This window comes from Cuculus canorus, chromosome 2 (genome assembly GCF_017976375.1).
Source record: "Cuculus canorus isolate bCucCan1 chromosome 2, bCucCan1.pri, whole genome shotgun sequence".
Classification (NCBI taxonomy): Eukaryota; Metazoa; Chordata; class Aves; order Cuculiformes; family Cuculidae; genus Cuculus; species Cuculus canorus.
This window is the reverse complement of record NC_071402.1, coordinates 150006080-150024687: the sequence shown is the minus strand read 5'-3', so window position 1 is coordinate 150024687 and position 18608 is coordinate 150006080. Positions and strand designations below refer to the sequence as shown.

General features: G+C 39.9%; 1 protein-coding gene across 1 annotated transcript in view; it reads right to left on the bottom strand.

Annotated features, from left to right (window-relative positions):
• VIPR2 (vasoactive intestinal peptide receptor 2) overlaps window positions 1–16492 on the bottom strand; it is a 55459-nt gene extending 38967 nt beyond the window's left edge. Inside the window, exons 1-3 of the mRNA XM_054058962.1 lie at window positions 16309–16492; window positions 13077–13179; window positions 1221–1328 (exon numbers count right to left, since the gene is read on the bottom strand). Coding sequence (XP_053914937.1) covers window positions 1221–1328; window positions 13077–13179; window positions 16309–16356 — 259 coding nt within the window. The 5' untranslated portion in view covers window positions 16357–16492. The remainder of the gene's footprint in view (window positions 1–1220; window positions 1329–13076; window positions 13180–16308) is intronic.
• Between the last annotated feature and the right edge of the window lie 2116 nt (window positions 16493–18608).

Below are 18608 nucleotides of genomic sequence, written 5' to 3'. Positions count from 1 at the left end.
GTTGTTTTATGGAAAAAAAAATGTTATTGTAATGTAAGATACCAACAGTTTTTAAACACCAAACATTCAAACTCTGTAGAGAGCATGCATGCTCTAGTTTTTGGCAAATAGACAGATGCAGTGTGATTTAATTCAGATTTTGAATTTTTGATATCTGTTAGTTTGCCTTGTCTCATGATAACACCTTAATATCTTTGTTTGAGTAATTTGAATACTTTTAAAGCTGTCACGAGATTTACTGAAGATTACACATACTTTCCCCTTTATAAACTGTTTAGTCTGTCCATGATAAACCAATCAAGATTAACCAGCTCCAGGAATGAAAACCTTTGCTCATCTGTAGATTGTTTAAGTTATCTATTTTTTACTAGAACAAGACTTAATCAACAGTTTTGAGAATAAAGGTATTTTAGTCATACCCCAAGTTAGCCTCTGTCTTAAAAATAATATTGTTAAAAAGTTCTCCACAGAGATCTCAAACGCAGAATTAAATCACTGTGATAAGTTTTGAGTCTTTCACCAGCTCTTCATAACAAAGGTTTCTCGCCTGATCAATGGGGATAAGATTTTTCCTGCTGTATTTTTAGACACGTATGTGAAATGCTATGTGTGTGTCATCTATTTTTAAAACCCCAATAACAACTCAAAGTGCAAAATTGATGATGTATTGACAAGATGATGCAGAAGATGGTAGACTTAAAACAACTGTTCCAGCAATCTGAGACACTGATAAGTTCTTTCCAAGTTCCATTTAAAAAGGAGAATAAAAGGTTTCATAGTAACTACCTTACATTGCAATAGTGTCGATTTTTAGCTATTCTGTGTTAATGCTGGCTCATTATTCTCATGAAGGCAAGACAGAGCTGTCTTCTAAGCACAGAAGGAAGAACCTGCATGTGACCTGTTGGCAATTGTGTTAAAATTGTCAGTCAGGCTCAACTGCCCTAATAATTAACACAAATAGGTCAAAAAGACCAAGCAATGTCTTCAGCCTTGGTGAGTATCATTATATCAGAATATATATTTAGTATCTGACTCAAAGAACACTGCAGGGACCACAAAGACAATTATTTCGTCTTTTAACTATGTATGCCAAGACTATTATTTTAACTTTTTAAAAAGAAAACAAACCTCAAACTGCAAATAAACCATTCTTAGTACATTATGCTATAAAATACCAAAGAGAAGTCAACAAAAAAATACACCTTAAAATGAAATACCTGGTTTTCCAGAAAAAAGGCTAAATACTTTTGGACAAGGGACAGTGACAGTCTCTCCAATCTTTGCAGGACGCCAGCAAGTGATGTTATCCCAGACTCCAAGACATCCTGAAACAGAAACAGGAGTAACAGACTAGAAAGCTCGGTCCAGTCTGAAATATGCTACTGTATTTACCTTATAAAGCCTTTGTGGAAGTTTTGGATGAGTAGTTTAAGAAAGATTACACACTTTCAAGAGAGTTGCAAAGATGGTATTTTTTATAAAAATATTAAAATCATAAAAGTCTGCTGATTAATCAGCTTATTTTTAGGCCAGTTAATATACTGTTTGCAAAAAAACTCATTAAAACTATATCATTTCGATGGGATCATTTTAGGAAAAGATAAGAAATGCTAAAAAATAACTACTGATTATTAACAATTCAAAAATTTTGAGAATCTCTTAATCACTCTTAAAATGAAGTTTTAAAATCAGCATTAATAGGCAGATTGAACATCACAGAGTAATATTTAATTATTTCATTTGACTCAGCCTCACAACTACAACAGGAGCGCATCATGACTGGAGAAATTTTAGAAAAATGGGCATGGACTTACACAATCATCTGTATCATACATATCAGGGATTTGAACAAAGAAGTAAGGAAATGTTACTCACCATATCTCAGTTTAAGTTATCAAACAAAATTTTAAAAGTCACATACAAAATTCTGTGCATTTATAAATAAAACAAAGCAATTGACAATTTAAACTTCTAATTAATGCTAAAGAGAAATGAAATTTTACCCTACCGGTATTATATCAATGCGGTTATTAGAAAACATAAGCACAGTTCGTCAGTTCGTCCTTTCAGTAGAGAACATGAAACTTGAATAGGAACTGCCCACATCCATGTATAATACTATTCTTCTGAACATTTATAGCATTAGAAATTCACTATTCATTTACCCTGTGCTAGTGCGGTCATGCCCAAATCACACCACCTGAGCTAAATGAGGCTGAAAAAGGAATATTTAGAAGTTCTATATTTGTATTAAACCATATTAGTGCAACTAAACTTAGCCTGTATAGACTTAAAAGTGTCTAGCATCCTACTGTCAAAGTTTAAGTTACTTTCAAAGTACACATAAACCAGAGGCCTAAGAGTGTGTTATAGAACCAGCAGTTGTATTCACACCTGGGAGAATGTCCTAGCTGCAGCATGAAGGTGGCATAGCATCCCATGGGCCTTTCTTTCCATTGGAAGACATTTAAGTGTGATATTTGCAAGAAAGCCTCTGTGCTGTACCAAGAATAGGGTTTGGACATGAAAAAAGAAGAGGAGAAGAGGATTATGGGGTAAACTCTGCGTTTGGCTACCAATTCCGTAGAGTCCACTTCACACAGTTTCCCAAGGAAATGCTATTCTCCAGGAAAGTCACTTGTTCGTGGGGATTGGGTCTTTCCTCACTTCTCATCGGATTACACAGCTCTAAATGCAGGATCTGCTCTATATTCAGAAAGATAATGCCAAAAAAAAAGGAGTGCGAATGGGAACACTTCACAAAGTTTATCTGTGTGAGTAGAACACATGCAATGCCTTCTCCTCCACTGCCTTGTATGCTGTATTAACCTCCAAAGAGGTACGCAACAAACGTACTAAATGTTCATTATCTTACCCATTCACCCATGCTCACTTCAATGCCTTTTCCAGTCAAGCATCAAAAACCTCCAAAGATGGAGATATCTCAACCTCTCTGGGCAACCTGCACGTACACAGCTTCCTCCATGAAGAATTTTTCTATGCGTCTAATTAGGAATTCCCTTGCTGCACGTTGCTTCCATTGCTTCCTGTTGTGTTTCTTGGGATTTTTTTTCTGTTTGCATCTGAGAAGAGTCTTGCTCCATCTTCCATCAGAAAAAATTTTTCACAGAAAGGGTCATTGGGCACTGGCAGAGGCTGCCCAGGAAGGTGGTTGAGTCACTATCCCTGGAGGTATTTAAAAGATGGGTAGATGAGGTACTCAGGGACGTGGTTTAGTGGTTGATAGGAATGGTTGGACTCGATGATCCAAAAGGTCTTTTCCAATCTAGTGATTCTGTGATTCCCTATAAGCCCATTAGGTGGATAAAGACGGCAATCAGATGACTATTCTCCAAGCTAAAGAAACCCAGCTTTCAGTTAGTCATTATACGCTGCATATTCCAGTGCCAACTTCCTGACTTCTGCTGAGCCAGTTAATGACCTTCCTGTTCACAGGAGCCCCGAACTGGACACAGTATTCTGGTGAGATGCTGTTTCATAAGTGCCAAATAGAGAGAGACAATTGTTTCTCTTGATATACCAGTTTGCTGCTGTAGCACAGTATGAGGTAAAACCTCATCTCGGTAAAGTTCTGATTCATGCTTAAATTAATACATAAAGCAAACTCCTAATGTGGGTTGGAAGAATTTCATCCTAAAAATGCTTATTTTTTCCCAAGAGAGCCTGAAGTTGTTGATCAAATACATAAAATAACTCGGAAGTTACAGAATCTAGACTCTAGGTATCTGTGGTTGCTCTAATTAATACCGTCCTTATTTGCTTAATACAGCGTGACTAACCTCAGCTTGTCAAGTTCTCCAGTTGCCTCAAGAGGACTAATTGTTTTGGTTCCTTTAGTAACTCTGACTCCTAGACGGACATATCTGACTCCTTCTTTTAGCCTTATCATAGGATAAGGCGGATTTACACAGGACTAGGAACTGTGAGAGTGACATTCTTTTTAGCTGTTATTGCACAGTTGGCTGAGAATTTAAGAGGTTTACATTTGAGCAAGTCATCTTCATACCCTTTAAAGTCAATGGAACTTAAATATGCTTAGGTGCTTCCCGAGTTGCAGAACTGGATCAAAACCGAGTCCAGCTCTCCGTGATGCAACACCAGGGCTTATGCAAAGTAAAATAACGTTTACCTCTGCCAATACAGATCACGCTTCTCTCCCAATTAATTTTAAGCCAGAAACAACATCAACAACATAACGTACAAGTAAACACAAAGACAAAGAAAGTATTTTCTTCATCTGCCAGCGTTCAGAACTACAGTGACAAAATTAAACTTTTGGCTCTGATGAACGTACTGCCTGAGCCAGAATAAACAAGCCCTGGAGTACACAAGAGTAATTACCATCTTGTGCGACTTCAGACCTTTTTAGTTCATCCCCATTTCCAATAACAAGTGAGAGATGATGACTTTCACAAATTTTCCCTTTTGTTCAATACACTTTCTGTCAGATGGTGGATTTGCTACAGTAATCTCCAAGCAGCTTGGACAACTTTATAAATTTTTGCTATGCTGCTACATGGACTGGGCTAAAGTTTTGCTAAAAAGGCAGCTGAACAACATGTATTTCAGAGCTCCATTAGTATATTTTTCCACAAAAAAAAAAAACCCAAGACAATAAAATCTTATTCAGGCTTCAATCACATGAAACGTTACACAGAAAAACTGAGGTCCAAGTCCTATTCCCAACAAAATTAATCAACACAATTTGTATCAGATGACAAAGCTAGCTTGCAGCAAGGAAATCAGTATACAAGTTTTTGACATTCAAAACAGCACAAGCCTAATATTTTCTGAGGAGTATGTTTTCTACTTCAGTTTTTCCTCAGTATTTTAGGACCTCAAAGCACAAGAGGGAATGATATTTTTTCAGACTCTTTAAATCAATACATATTTCCTACATCTAGACTATATTCAAATGCATCAACAATTACAGTGAAATTAGTGTGGTTGGCAACAAAATCCCAAGAAGAATATTAACTCTTAATTTATGTATCTTTACAGGTTTAATTATTATGGTACAGAAAATCTGAGAAAACCACTGAAATGTCCTGGAGGCGTTCACAGTCACTGACTGACTACAGTGTGCTTCTGAAAACTGGTCTAGGGCTGTATGCTGAAATGATGGTGTTACTGGTGTGCTGCAAGAGGCTGATGGAAGTACAACTGTTAAACAATAAGCACTTTTCTGCACTTTCTATTCACACCTTTCCTCGTTTTCCCCTCCTATTACTACATATTTTAGACAATATTGCAGCTATACATCTTTTAGCAAAACGTACCCAGAGATGGGATACAATTAGCAAGTCTATTCTTACTACATTAGCAAAAATTTGTCTCTTCAATCCCAACAACTTATGTCTATTGTAGAGCATGAGCTTAATTGTGCAGAGATGAAACTAGCAATTAATTTTCCACTGATCTTGGAAATTCAAGGTGTAGCACAGCTGGAGACCTTGGTGAATTTCACAGGTCTTCAAGTAGATATTGCTCTTTAGCTGCAATGGCATCCTTTTACAATAGCAATGAAATGACACATGCAATACTGTGAGGGTGAGGAAGAACAATTTACTCAATCCTAAAACACATGAAAATAGGCCAGATTATTTTTTCCAACAACTACCTGTTTCTCCCTGGTGACTACAGAGCAGCCTACAATGTTATAAGGACCTTCACTGTTAGAAAATGAAGGTGTGATAAATGCTAAGTTAAACACATGTCTTTCGACATATAGAGTATCTAGTTTGATCAAGCTCGATATTCTCTACTCTGTTCACATACCCTCTACTGCTCTCTGTCCAGATTCGATCAGTGTTAGGATTTCTGGACTGTCATCCAGCACTGCTGCATTTCATAAAATCATTAGATACACTCTTATTCTCTGGAAATTTTACCCATGTCCCATATATATGAGCCTGTTTCTTGCGGTCTCCAAAGTATATTAATCAAATAAGGTATAAAACATTTTTATCTTTAACTTGAAAAAATGTTTAAAGTTTTAGTTCTAGTAACAATTTCATCAATGTCTATAGAAAATATCTCACATTTTAAATAAAAATTAAATTGCTCCGAATGATTTCATATATCTGCAATTTTCTTTATTTACCATATTAAAATATATAAATACTCAAAAGTATTTTAATGTACATTTTTTATCCTTTCATGTTTGTTAATGCATTTAGTCTCTGTGTCTGCATCCGGCTTCAATATATTGTCAAGCCTTGAATGCTTCTGTCCTCTCAGTCTGACAAGTACACATAGAAAACCAGTACAGATCTTGATCTGCCTTAGCTCCTCAACTTTTTCTGTGCATTTCTGCTACTATACTCTTTACCTTCTACCTATTAATAAAGCTACTGAAGGCGAAAAAAATGGGTTCTTCATCCCTATTTCTGTGGTGCCTAGGAGAACAATCCTGTAGCCGACATATAACAATCTCTTTGCAATCTCTTCCTTTGTATAATTTATTTCTCTGACGTGTCATTCACAGCATAACCAAGGAAACAACTAATCTTCCCAGAAAACCTTTGCCCACTGACTCACTCAAAAGTGTGGCCACAGTGTCACTCCTCTACTGGTCTTCCCTCCTGTTCCTCCAGATGATACTGCAGATGCTATTCTTAGCTGCAATCACTTACTTTATTTGAATGTTTGGTCTTTAATGCTTGTAATGCACTTACAGACACATCATTAGCGAAAGGAAACTTAAGAAACTATAAACTATATTTTGTTTCTCAAATTTTTCAGCCTACATAAGCATTGCCACCACATTTTCACCCTGCTATCTGAGATCCAGTCTTTGAGCAACAAGTTTGCTTACCTACATTTGCTTCATCCTCTTATAAAAATGTGTTGCACTGGCTTTGGACTGGAAAGTTTTGTTTATATACCCTTTTTATCCAAATATTAGCCACTAGGTGGCACTTCATATTTGGATTTAAAAATTTGCCAATACAAAGAGAGGTTTAGCATTTTTTAAACAATCTAGGCATGCTTGATACATGAAACAAAGAGAGAGTGCTTTGAAAATCATCCAGAAATTTGTCAGCTAGTCCAGGGTTTATTTTTCGAACAAGGAAATGTTTTGATTTTTGTATTTAATTCGACAAAGCAGGAGGAATCTCACCTCTTATGGGCAATGTTTTCTAGGCTGCAGGTCTGAACACCACAGCATTTAGCCTGCATGAGGATTTATGAACATATACGGACTAAAAGACTTTCTGCATTTTCATGCAAGTAGTAAGAAAGAAAGGAAAAGGGGGTGCTGGAGAAATAGTGAGCTGTCAAGCTGAGAGCAAAGCAAAAACAGAGCAGTACTACTTAAAGAGGTAACAGGAATAAGACAGGAGCAAAAATACTGTTGCTTCAAGCCACTTAGCTAAAGTTATTTGCTGTCTACTTCTGTCAGGGTTCTGAGCACACTAATAGGTCTTAGTGGTGCTGGTCAGCCTCACAGCCTCTCCCAGGGTCCACTTCACGCTCAGGTCTGGGCTCCTACTGATGTTGTGGATGCACCGCCTTCAGTTTTGTCCCAGCAGTGCCTCTGCCCAGCCTGGTTCCTTGCACCAAGGTGGATCCTGACCTCCTGCCTCCGCTGTCCCTGCTCCAGGAATGCACCTGATGCCTGGCGTTGGGGTCGCCCCTGCCTGCCCTCCAGCTGCCTTGGCTTGGGGTGACACGGGCTCTGCCTTCCCAGGGCTCCCAGCGCCGCTCCGCAAGGAGCTGCCAGCCTGCGGCTCTGTGGGAATGAACACGCTGCCTGCAGAACGGTCAAGAAGCAGCTCCAATATCCCCGTGTTGAACTAAATCGCTGTTGTGAAATTGTACAGAGTGCATACAAACTCTGATTATTCAGAAGTACCAAGGAAATGCAGATGTAAGCTTTTTGAATTACTGATCAACAAAAAATACCCATACACAGCAAGCAGAATCTTGGAAGTCTACAGTATACATTAGACTTAGGAAGTTAAACACAATGACAAAATCAGTAGAGCTTATCTCATATTCATCTAAGATGTTCGCAGTTTTTAGGTTTTCAAAAGACAATCTCATTACCACGAACTGCAAAAATACTGTTACTGAGATTTTTAGGGGATTATTGGCTTTTCACTAATCCAAACATTTTGGAAGAAGGGCCACGCTTCCTTTTTGAAGAACAGGTTCCCATCAGAGGATCAAAAATCTATAAGCCAATTTTAGTTTTTAATGTAATTTATATATTTTTAAGGCACTGTAATGAAGTATAGGTGTTGCCACCTAAAAACTTTGAAAAAAATTTGAAAAAGAAAACACATTTACATCCAAATTTTCTATGAAGTAAATCCTGCTTTCCATTTGCTCAAAATGTACTTTGGAGACACGAGTATTTTTGTATGACTGGACAGCACCCTAATCATTTCATAAGAACACGGTTTTCTATTATACTGGAAAGATATTCATGGATGTATAGTCAAAGCTATAAGATTTACCTTCCTCTTCACTCACTTTACCTTCAGATCCCCTCATAAACAAGAGAGTGAGCCAAAAAGCATGTCTGTACTACAGCTAGAAAAGCGGCAGCAGAGAGATTCAAGAAAGCTGAAGTCATTCTGCCAAGAGGTAGTGGTGCTGCATGAAAGGAAGCTCCATGATCCCACTATTTAATTTTACCTTTAATGCGACCTCAGATAACTCTAAGCAACACAGGAAAAATAGCTGCAAAACCGAAAACTGATGGAAGACCTTGATGAGTCTGAGAGGATTAAGTGGGAAGTTTGGGGAGATTCCACAGAGTGAAAGAAAGTCCTCATCTGGCTTTGTGTAAATCTCCAGTTTACTGATGTGGAGGAGAAAGTGATCACTAGGTTGACTTAGCTTTTTTGTGGTACAGATAGAAGAGAGTGCATGTGTGTATGGGGGGGGAGGGTGGAAGGTGGAATGCAAAATAGGCATCTTTCTTACTGGAGAAACAACCTAAACAGCAGAAATTGGTTGGATAAACTAACTTGCCATGGATCCACCATTTGAATATTCATCCCACCATTCTGAAGAGCTTTCAGAAAGACATGCTCTGTTTCATCCAGAGGATCATGAGCTCAATGCTGGAATGACTGAGTGAAATACAGCAATGTAATTTGGGAGATTAGATTACATAATGACATTGGTCCCTCTTGCTTTAAATTTATCAGCAAGTGAGAGTATCATTTTGGTAGTCTCGTCTGTTTTAATTTCCCATTGCTAGCTACATTATGAAGCCTCTCTTTGAGAAGTTTATGAAATTCTTTGCAAAGCCATTTCTCTTTTCCTCTACATCCCTTCCTCAAAGTTATGATGCCATATCTAAAATTAAAAATACTGGCTAGCATATGGGTCTCACAAAAACACATTTTGGAAAAGAAGAGCTAAAAAGACTCATTCAAATGTGCAGCCACTTAGTCCAAAATGAAAAAAAAAACCCACAACCAAACCCCAGACTTAATTTTTTCATAATGAGACCTTTTTTAGAACTTTTCTTTGTAGAATTTTGTTATAAAGTCTACTGACTGAGTTTTAACATTTTATAAAATAAAATTCTAAATACTGAATAAAGACAGACATTTGTAGTTGGCCGTTTTTTATTTGTTTTCAAACACTTTTATTTGGAGCTTTTTATTTTTCTAAGAAGACAAGCCATGGATAGTAGGTAAAAGATAAATTAGTGTTTTCCCCTATCAGCCTCAAAACTTGTAGCTATTATGAGCTATTTGGAATGGAATTAATCTGCCCTCCAAAAATGAGAGTGAAAAAATCCTCTCCTAGGCTTCCATCCATACCTCGGGTGTCAAATTATAGCAGAAAAGAAGAAAACAAATGCAGATGGAAGCTAATGCAGACTTCATAAAATAAACAACTAAGTTGGCTGGAGAGCACTACAGAGAGGAAGGCACTTCTACAGATCTTTGGAGAGTGCCTTTCTTCCCTAAATGGAGCGTAATGCCCTCTGCTAATGGAAGAGGATGTGCAAATGCTGAAAATCCCCCCAAGGGTGCAAAGCAGGAGGTCCAGATGTCTAACAGTTTGACATTGCCAAATGAGCAGAATTTAGACAAACTAGGTCCTGCGTTTTTAATACCTCCTTAGCATTGTTCAGAGGATATTTACACAGTGTTGATGCAGTGTTTTGTTGCAACACACACTATTGCTTTAGTAAGCCATGAAATAAGCTAAATCCTTTGTAGATTTCATAGCCAATGGTTGAGGGTCACTACAAGAATTACTCAGTGAAATTATTCAGCCCCCATTACAAATCAGCTGGGGAAAAGTGACTATAGTGTCATTCTATTGCTTTTAAATCTTTCCTTCATGTCCCGCTAACTGGGTGCTGAGAATTATTAGATAAGGTATTCCATACATAATTGTCATCTAAACCAAACTGCCTCTCAGATAAAACTGGGATCCTGCAAAATTCAGTAGCTGTGCATGCCAGCCAAGTTCTGGAGCACATTACATAGAGATGTAAAGGCTTCTCAGGTGTCCAAGAAGTTAATGAATAATTCCCTACTGATTTTTTTAACGGAGGCCCAACCCTCCTGTGGAAAATCTCAGTGAAGCTTTACTTCCAAATTCTAGCCAGGACTTTCAACTAGATTTCTTTTTAGCTTTTGTGAGGCAGGTAGAACATACTAAGGTTAGAAAAGCATGACAAGGGCTGTATAACCATCTTTCCCATTCAGGAAAAGGTGAAATAGGTTTTGTGAATTTATTATAGTGAATTATGTTTAAAGTGTACTACGAGTTTGAAGTGTGGAGCTACGACTTGGGCTAGTTCCAGCTTGCCAATTTGCATTCGTAATTCTTCAGCAGAGTATCACTGTGACAAACTGCAAGTCTCTTTTCAAAATACTCCTTACATTTTCATCTGAATACAGAGAGTTTATTCAGAAAATAAAAACATCAGGGAATGGATATTTTTGGAAGTGTAAATGCATATATTTAACATAGGCCCTTCTGAAGAGATTAATGTATCTGTAACTTGAAGCATAGGAGAAATTCTCCTGTAATATTAAACATGTAGTTTTTAAGGGTTTATTACCACAGGGGTTTTATTCCAGTCCCCTACAAAATGACACATTCCCTTAGTCTCAGACGGGCATTCAATTAAACGTATAAATCCTTCCACTGCTGTTTTATCACTACTTGCAGGGCTGAATCAACACCATCAGACTTACTCTCTCCTTCCAAGACATGAAGTTCTTAAACAGCAGTTTGCCTTCAGGAGGCACCACTCTTCCAGTGAAAAGAGGCTATGAAGAAAATAACGACAGAAAACTTTTTTCCACTGGGGAACACAAAATAAAACTAGTGTGCATCACAAGGATACCCTTGGAGCAACCCAGCATCTGGATCACTGAAGTGGATATGGAAGAAAGCTTGACTTTCAAACTGTATAATAGCTAACACTGAATTTATTAATTCAATTCATTAAGCTGTGCAAGTAATTATTTCTCCATCTGGCTTCATACTAGTATTATTTATGTAACAGCCGTCTCTCTTCACCACTCACATAAACAAAAAAATCTAAATGTAGAACAATTATTTCAGTAGGATTTTGCTTGGAAGAGACATCCATGTAAATTATTCACTGTTATTATAATTTTTCTAATTACTGATCTGGATTAATCAAAATGAAAAATTAGAGCAAAATACAAACTGTTGATGATCTTTTTAATTATTTTATTGTATACTGATTTATATTAGAGTACGCACTGAAGGAGCTGCACATTAAAATCAAGAAGAGGAGGAGAAAACATCATTGAGTTGGAACTCATGTTTATGCTCAAAGGGCACTGCAGATGGCAGGTCCCTGAGGTATCATAATCATCTTCACAACACATTCAAAAAGCATTGAATGTGAAAAACAAATACACTGTGTATCACCTAGTTCAGCCAAAGGAAAACAACCACACTACAAAAGCTGCAGTATTCCAAGGAGCCCAGCTATTCTGAGATGATACATATCTGGACTACTATATCAAAAGGCAAGATACCAATGAGGCTTATGGCTTTGTAGAACTAATTTGAAAGGAAATACTTCCAGCCACTTAAAGGTCACTCAACAACAGAAACTTAATGATTAGTTTTAGATGTGACATTACTCTGTAAAAATCAAAACTGTATTTTGAACTGAAAAATGTTCAGTTGCCTTTAGATCTAAAATTTCTTTCCCATTTTTCTAGGTCTCACTGAAAGCCCACTGTTCCCTTCAACATTTTACCATTCCCTTCAATACGTTAGCTTTTCATGAGTACGTGCTTAGAGACTGCTTTCTGCTCACAAGTTCTGGCATATGGTTTATAAAAGATAACTAATCATAAAACATTAATACCTTTGTCATTAAAAAATAACTAAATACACACTTCCAACTTTCCTAAGAAGCCCAAAACTTGTAAGCAAGTTCTGCCACAGCTACTTTAATGTGATAGATTTGCTTTTCATTTGACTATGGATTTATTGATTTCCTTTGTGTTTTGATTGCTGAACAAATGCCCTTATCAACAACTCCAACTTACAAGAAAAATGTCATTTTTTCATAATCTTATATTCTACTCACATGACAATGTCACAAAGAAATCTAGTAAAATCTACAATTAAAAAATAATTAACTACATCTCCTCTTCCCTCTTTCTTATGTTAAATTACAATTGGCCCTATTTGCATCTATATATTCACCTTGCTATGTAGAAAGAAAATAAAAACAATGAAGTAAAAAAGAGAACATGTTTTTTGCATGTAACAATACTGTCCAGTTTTTCCTTTGCATGACTTTATAGTGCTCTGCTAGTTGGAAAATACCGCAGCAACAGCTTGAAACACGAGAATGCATTTATTCTCATCTAGTGTCCCACCCACTGTGTGCCTAGTGCCTGGCACAACTCTCACAACATGCTTGCTGCAGCTGTACCTTTAATGAAAAACCTGCATAAATTCTAAAATACATAAAAATATAAGCACAGTACGGTAACTGCAACAGCAAAGCAGGTAAAGGGAGAAAATCTTGAATGCTGACTGTCTCTACATTGCAGCTTATCTTTTCTTACCTTTGTAGTCCACTGGCTTTGCATTCTTTAGAAGTTCCATGCACCTTGTTTCCTCCTTGTGAATTTCCAGCTGAAATCTGCATTCTGGATGGACACCATTCACCTGTGCCAAATTAACAAACAGGCCGGGGTCTTGAAACATGAATTAAAATACTTTATGAAGGGTGCGCCTGCCAGTATGAAATCCATAACTTTGACTGGCACTGGTTTTGCCCAAGCCTGTGCTAGGCGCTTTACAAACACAGTCATTGCCCACCTTAGCTTCTCATACAATGACTTTTCAAGACAAAATGTTAAAATAATCTACTAGACCATTCACTGGCTCCTTCCTGTAGCATTTAAAGGCCACTTTAAGACAATATTTAATTTTCTAGTGCATTCACAGTATTGTTTCATAAGGCTTTTTTCTCCAGAAAAACTGTGAGTTAAACTGAAGCAAGAAAGTGAACACATCTGCTTTTTTTGCTTTTGTAGTAAGTTAGGAAGCTTAGAGTTTAATTTGAATCACAGAACATGGAAACCGATCAAACTGCATTCTCTTTGACATGGTAAATTTTGCTTTTCTTCCCTTTTCCACAGATATATTTTACCTCCTGAAGGCCTCAGGGCATGATCATTTGATTCAAGCATGTCCTACACAGGAGGAAAACCCCAGTCCTTTAAAAATGAAAGCATTATTGCCTTTACTCGTTTATAGCCTCCCTCTAGTTCCTTGGTTTTCAGAACAGGCTATTTATGCCCATGGGAGAGACAGGGATGTAGCAGTACTGGGGAGAGAAACAAGACACTGGGAAGTTGTACTGGATTCACAGGGTCAGGTGGAGCCTAAAAGAGAAACATGCAGAGTCCAGAAGAGACTGCATGGGACAAACGCCCGCTGTAAGTGGCAAATGGCACTGGAGCTGAAGGGACAGTGAGGTTAGCTGAAGTGAAATAACATCATTACAACACAAAATGTGACTATGCTGTACTTCAGTTACCCTCACACTCGTAGTACCAAGAAAAGGGTGGTCTCTCTCCAGATATCTCTCTTCCCTTTTCTCTCTCTTACTTTTCCTAGGAGACTTTAAATAGCAGAAACTGGTAACAGCATCTAATTCATGACACAGTTTTTGGGTTTTTTCTTTTAAATGGCAATCTTTAATTAAGCTGTGATCATGGACACAGAACTTAGGACCAGGATCTAGGTTCCCTTGTTATGCTGCAGCCTCCTTGTGGGCAAGGCACTTGCACAGCTTTTAAAAAATACAGTGCAGTGGCTATAAGCGTATCTCCAGCAGCTGTTATGAAAACTCACAAAAATCTGTCTCTTCTCCAAGTGTCTTATTTCGCCATCTACAACATCAGAACCTTACTTCCTTTTCCCTATCTTTTCTCTCTATTGACTACTGAAATCATATGTTTTCAGTGGAGAGGCTTTTTGTCTTTTCAAAGTGAATTTGTACTGAACCTTAAAGTAAATTAGGATTTACAATAGAAACTTCAGCATTATACTGAAAATATCTGTGTTTTGTTCTGTGGTACCTGCCTTCCAGAGAGGTCCCAAGTAAAATAAAAGTCCCATGTATACATAGTGTCTTAAATTGCATTTTCCTTTCATATAACAGATTCGGTGGTTTTTTGGTTGGTGGTTTGGTGTTTTTTTTTCTCTATCTAATTGCATCACTCTGTGAAGAGATCTCCAACTCATCAAGAAAGTATTGTAATTACTGGGTCTTGGAAAGGTACATTTCAGTAAATGGAAATGTTTACTAAATCAAGGGTAAATCAAAGCAGCTACTGCAATTAAGAAACCTGCTGAATAAACGACTTCTCTCTCATACTTGTGAAAGAACTGCAGGTTTCTCAGTATCGCTGATCTCATAGTGAAGGTTACCCTGAGGACATAAATTTGTTAGTACCCAAATGTAACACAACTTTACTTTTCAAACTTGGGACCCCTGCCAAACTGAAACACGCTTTGTTCCAACAGATCCACCGGTTTCATTCTGAAGCACTTCACTAGGCTACAGAGATTTAGGGTTTGAGTCTGTATGGCACTGACCATGTCCCGAAACACATCAAGAACCCCAAAAGGGATTTTGAGGGTATTTTCAGAGCTGATTCTCATCCATCTTTCCTTCTGCTTTACCAAGGGGATTTTATTCTTTGTAACCACTGAGTACAGAACCCCGTGCACGGTGCTGCCCACTGTAAAGGCACACAGTCAGCTGGAAGCTCAGCTGAGAAATCTCTGTAGTTTTCGTGGCTTAACCATGTTTAAGGCATCCAGAACAGCAATTTACTGGAAAGAACATTTGTTCTGACAAGCAGCTTATGTTTACCTTCAGCACGGTTTCCCGACTTTCAGTGGAAACGATGCTGTCGTAAATTGAAGTAACAAATAATGGAAAGATTTAGAGGGCAGATTTTTAAATTTTCCTTAAATTATTTTCCCAGCAAAGTTATAGATTTTTACAAACTACTAAAGAAACGCTTAAAAATATAAAAATGTTAGAAGCAGACCCTAAATTTGAAGAGTTTCTGAGTGCTTTGTACGCCGTTATCCGTTATCTGTGTTGAAGAGCCGTCAGCAGCGCAGGATTGCGCACAGCAGCGCTGCTGCCCCCGCGCCGGGACCCCCCGAGCCAGAGGTGGCCACGGGCGGACACAGCCGGGAACGCGCGGAGAACGGGGGGACACGGGCTGGGAGGAGCGGTGCCTCCCACACAGGAGCTCCTGCCCTCCAGGTCCCCGCACGGGGACACCTGGCGAGCGCCGGCGGTCACCTCCCTCTCGGAGGGAGCGCGGCGGAGTCTTCGCACCTGCTCGGGCATCGCTGAGCCCTGTCCTCGCTCCCCATCGCTCAGCCCCGTCCCGGCTCGGGCATCGCTCAGCCCTGTCCTCGCTCCCCATCGCTCAGCCCCGTCCCCGCTCGGGTGTCTCTGATGCATGGCCCCGTCCCTGCTCCAGGGAACGGGTGCAGCTGCGATGGAGCCGCGGGGCTGGGGGAGCGGTTCCCCCATCGCTCAGCCCCATCCTGGCTCGGGTATCGCTCAGCCCCGTCCCTGCTCAGTCGCGTCCCGGCTTCCCATCGCTCAGCCCCGTCCCCGCTCAGTGCCGTCCCCGCTCAGTCCCGCTCCCGCTCCCCATCGCTCAGCCCCGTCCCCATCGCTCAGTCTCGTCCCCGTTCTCAGCCCCGTCCCCGCTCAGCGCCGTCCCCGCCCGGGGGATCGGACCCTCCCGCACTCACCCGGCCCAGGCTCCAGCAGAGGGAGAGGAGAAGGACGGTCAGGCTCATGCCCGCGCCGTGTCCGCCGAGCTCCGCGCCCCGCTGGGCAGGCGGAGGGTAGCAGCCGCGTCCCTCCCGGCACCATCGGGCCGGGGTCCCGCCCCGCGGCTGCCGCACCTGCCTCCGCCCCGGCTCCCACCGCCCCCTCGCTCTCAGCTCCTCCTCCAGACCCCGGCTGCCCCCCCCCCCCGCCTCGGCTCCTCAGCCCCTCTCCTCCCCTTCTCCCCTCCTCCCCCCTCGCCCCGCCGCCCACTCCCCCCGTTGGAGCTGGGGGTCGTTTGCACCCCCTCGATCCGCGGGTGCCGCCGGTGATGCGGGGCTGTCACCCCCTCGGGGGGCCGGAGTCGCCCCTTTTCTCAAATACATGCCCAGCGACCCGGGGCACCCCTGGGATGCCTTTTTCCTCTTGTGAAGCCATTGAGAGCACTGTCCCTCCGAGCCAGACCCCTACAGAGGTGCTGGGTAAGGGCAATGATCCCGCCAGGGTCAGTTTTATCACTGAGAAGATCAGAAACTGTATTACAAAGACTTTCTTCCCTTCGTTTAATGTCTCAAGTAGAGGACCAACAGTTTAAGGCTCTATTATCATCTGGCACTTTACACCAGGCACAGCTCTTGTTTTAGCCTCCTTGATTTAAGTGACACTGTGTTAGCCCATGCCTTTTATTATAGAACCAGCAGAACTTACATGCTGGCTTTTAGCTGACAATTAGGATGAATTAGAGTCGTTTTTACACTGTATTTACACTGTGCTGTAATTTAAGTACTGTATATTGAAAGTGACTGGGCAGGCAACATAAGAGCGTCCTGAATAGACTTATGCCATCCAAAACAACCATCTCTAAGCAAAATCAAGGATAATTCTAGGAAAAAAACTGAAGAGAATTTTCATATTTTTTTTATACATGTAGAAAAATTCTTATAATATATTGAGTAGACCTGGTTATAAGCTCTGTGATATCATTAAAAAGAAATACTAAAAACTGTAGAAAGCGGTGTTATGACCTGCATGCTGAGAGCAGAGAGCAACACTAATGTAGAAAGAAAAGCTGGTAGGATGGTGCATGATTAAGTAATGAAAATATTTTCATTGTAACAGGAAAGAGCGCCTCGTTGAATTGACTTTGCTCTGTGTGTGACAAGTGGCCTGAAATACCAAATCGCATCTACTAGTAAAGCAGCTGTGTTGGAGAAGCAGCTGGTTATGCCACTAGCTCTGAGATTCACAGTAAACCCTGTGAAAGAGAGAATTGCACAGTGCAACCCCCCTGACTCCTGAGACCACGGTCTCAAGGTCTTTGGGCTCCTGGTTATTGATACATGCAGTCTGGGGGTACTCAGAGCAATTTCTTTCCAAAACAACAATCTTAAAACCACATCTCTAATCTTATATTTTACAGCGTTCTGATGTCTTATCATTATGGCAAGGCTTTGGGGAAAAAAATAAAATCCCGTCTGTCTTCTCTCTCTTTAGAAGTTATTTCTTGTACTTTGTGATTATTGGCATCCCTCTAGGAAAGCAGTCTTTAAATCCACTCACTGTCATGAGTCAAATTTGTATATGTCAGAGCTCTTCAGGTAGTTGAGCAGTAAACCTGACAGCAGTCCCTTCGCAGAGGAGCCGTCAGGCAGGCTGTCCACCAGCCAGAGCGCCCCAGCAGCTGAGGACACAAGAATTGCCAGACACCAAACCCCTGTGTTTGATTCTTTGAACAAATGATTCATTAAGCTATTGAAGCTGAGTAGCCTGGGAAACCAATTAACAAATTAGCATTAACATTCTGTCTAGAAACAGCCTTGGGAACTGTCATCATTATTCCTTCTGTGGAGTGACAGAAACTACTGTCTCAGGTAGCAGACAGTCCACATATCACAAAAGAAGTTTTGACACTTCTATCTGTTCAGTCAGATGATTGTCCTGAGTCAGATTTTTGTGATGTTTTGTTTTCAGTGAATCAGCATTTTAAGGCAAAAAGAAAAAACAGCAGTTATTTATCAACTGTTTCTTCTGTCACTGTTCATAGTGACTCTTTGACATGACAGAGATACCAGAGATGCATTGAATACTAATATTTTTGTTTAGATATAGCTAAGTGCTCTCTCTTTTTTTTTCCTAAAAAAAAAATACAAATTATTGATGGATGAAGCCCAGAAAATATGGCTTAAGTTCTTTTTCTCTTAAACATAGAACAGTTCAGTGCCCTGTTACAGCAGATGTAGAGGGGGAAAAGAAAGAACAAGAATGGAACTAAATCAGCTGT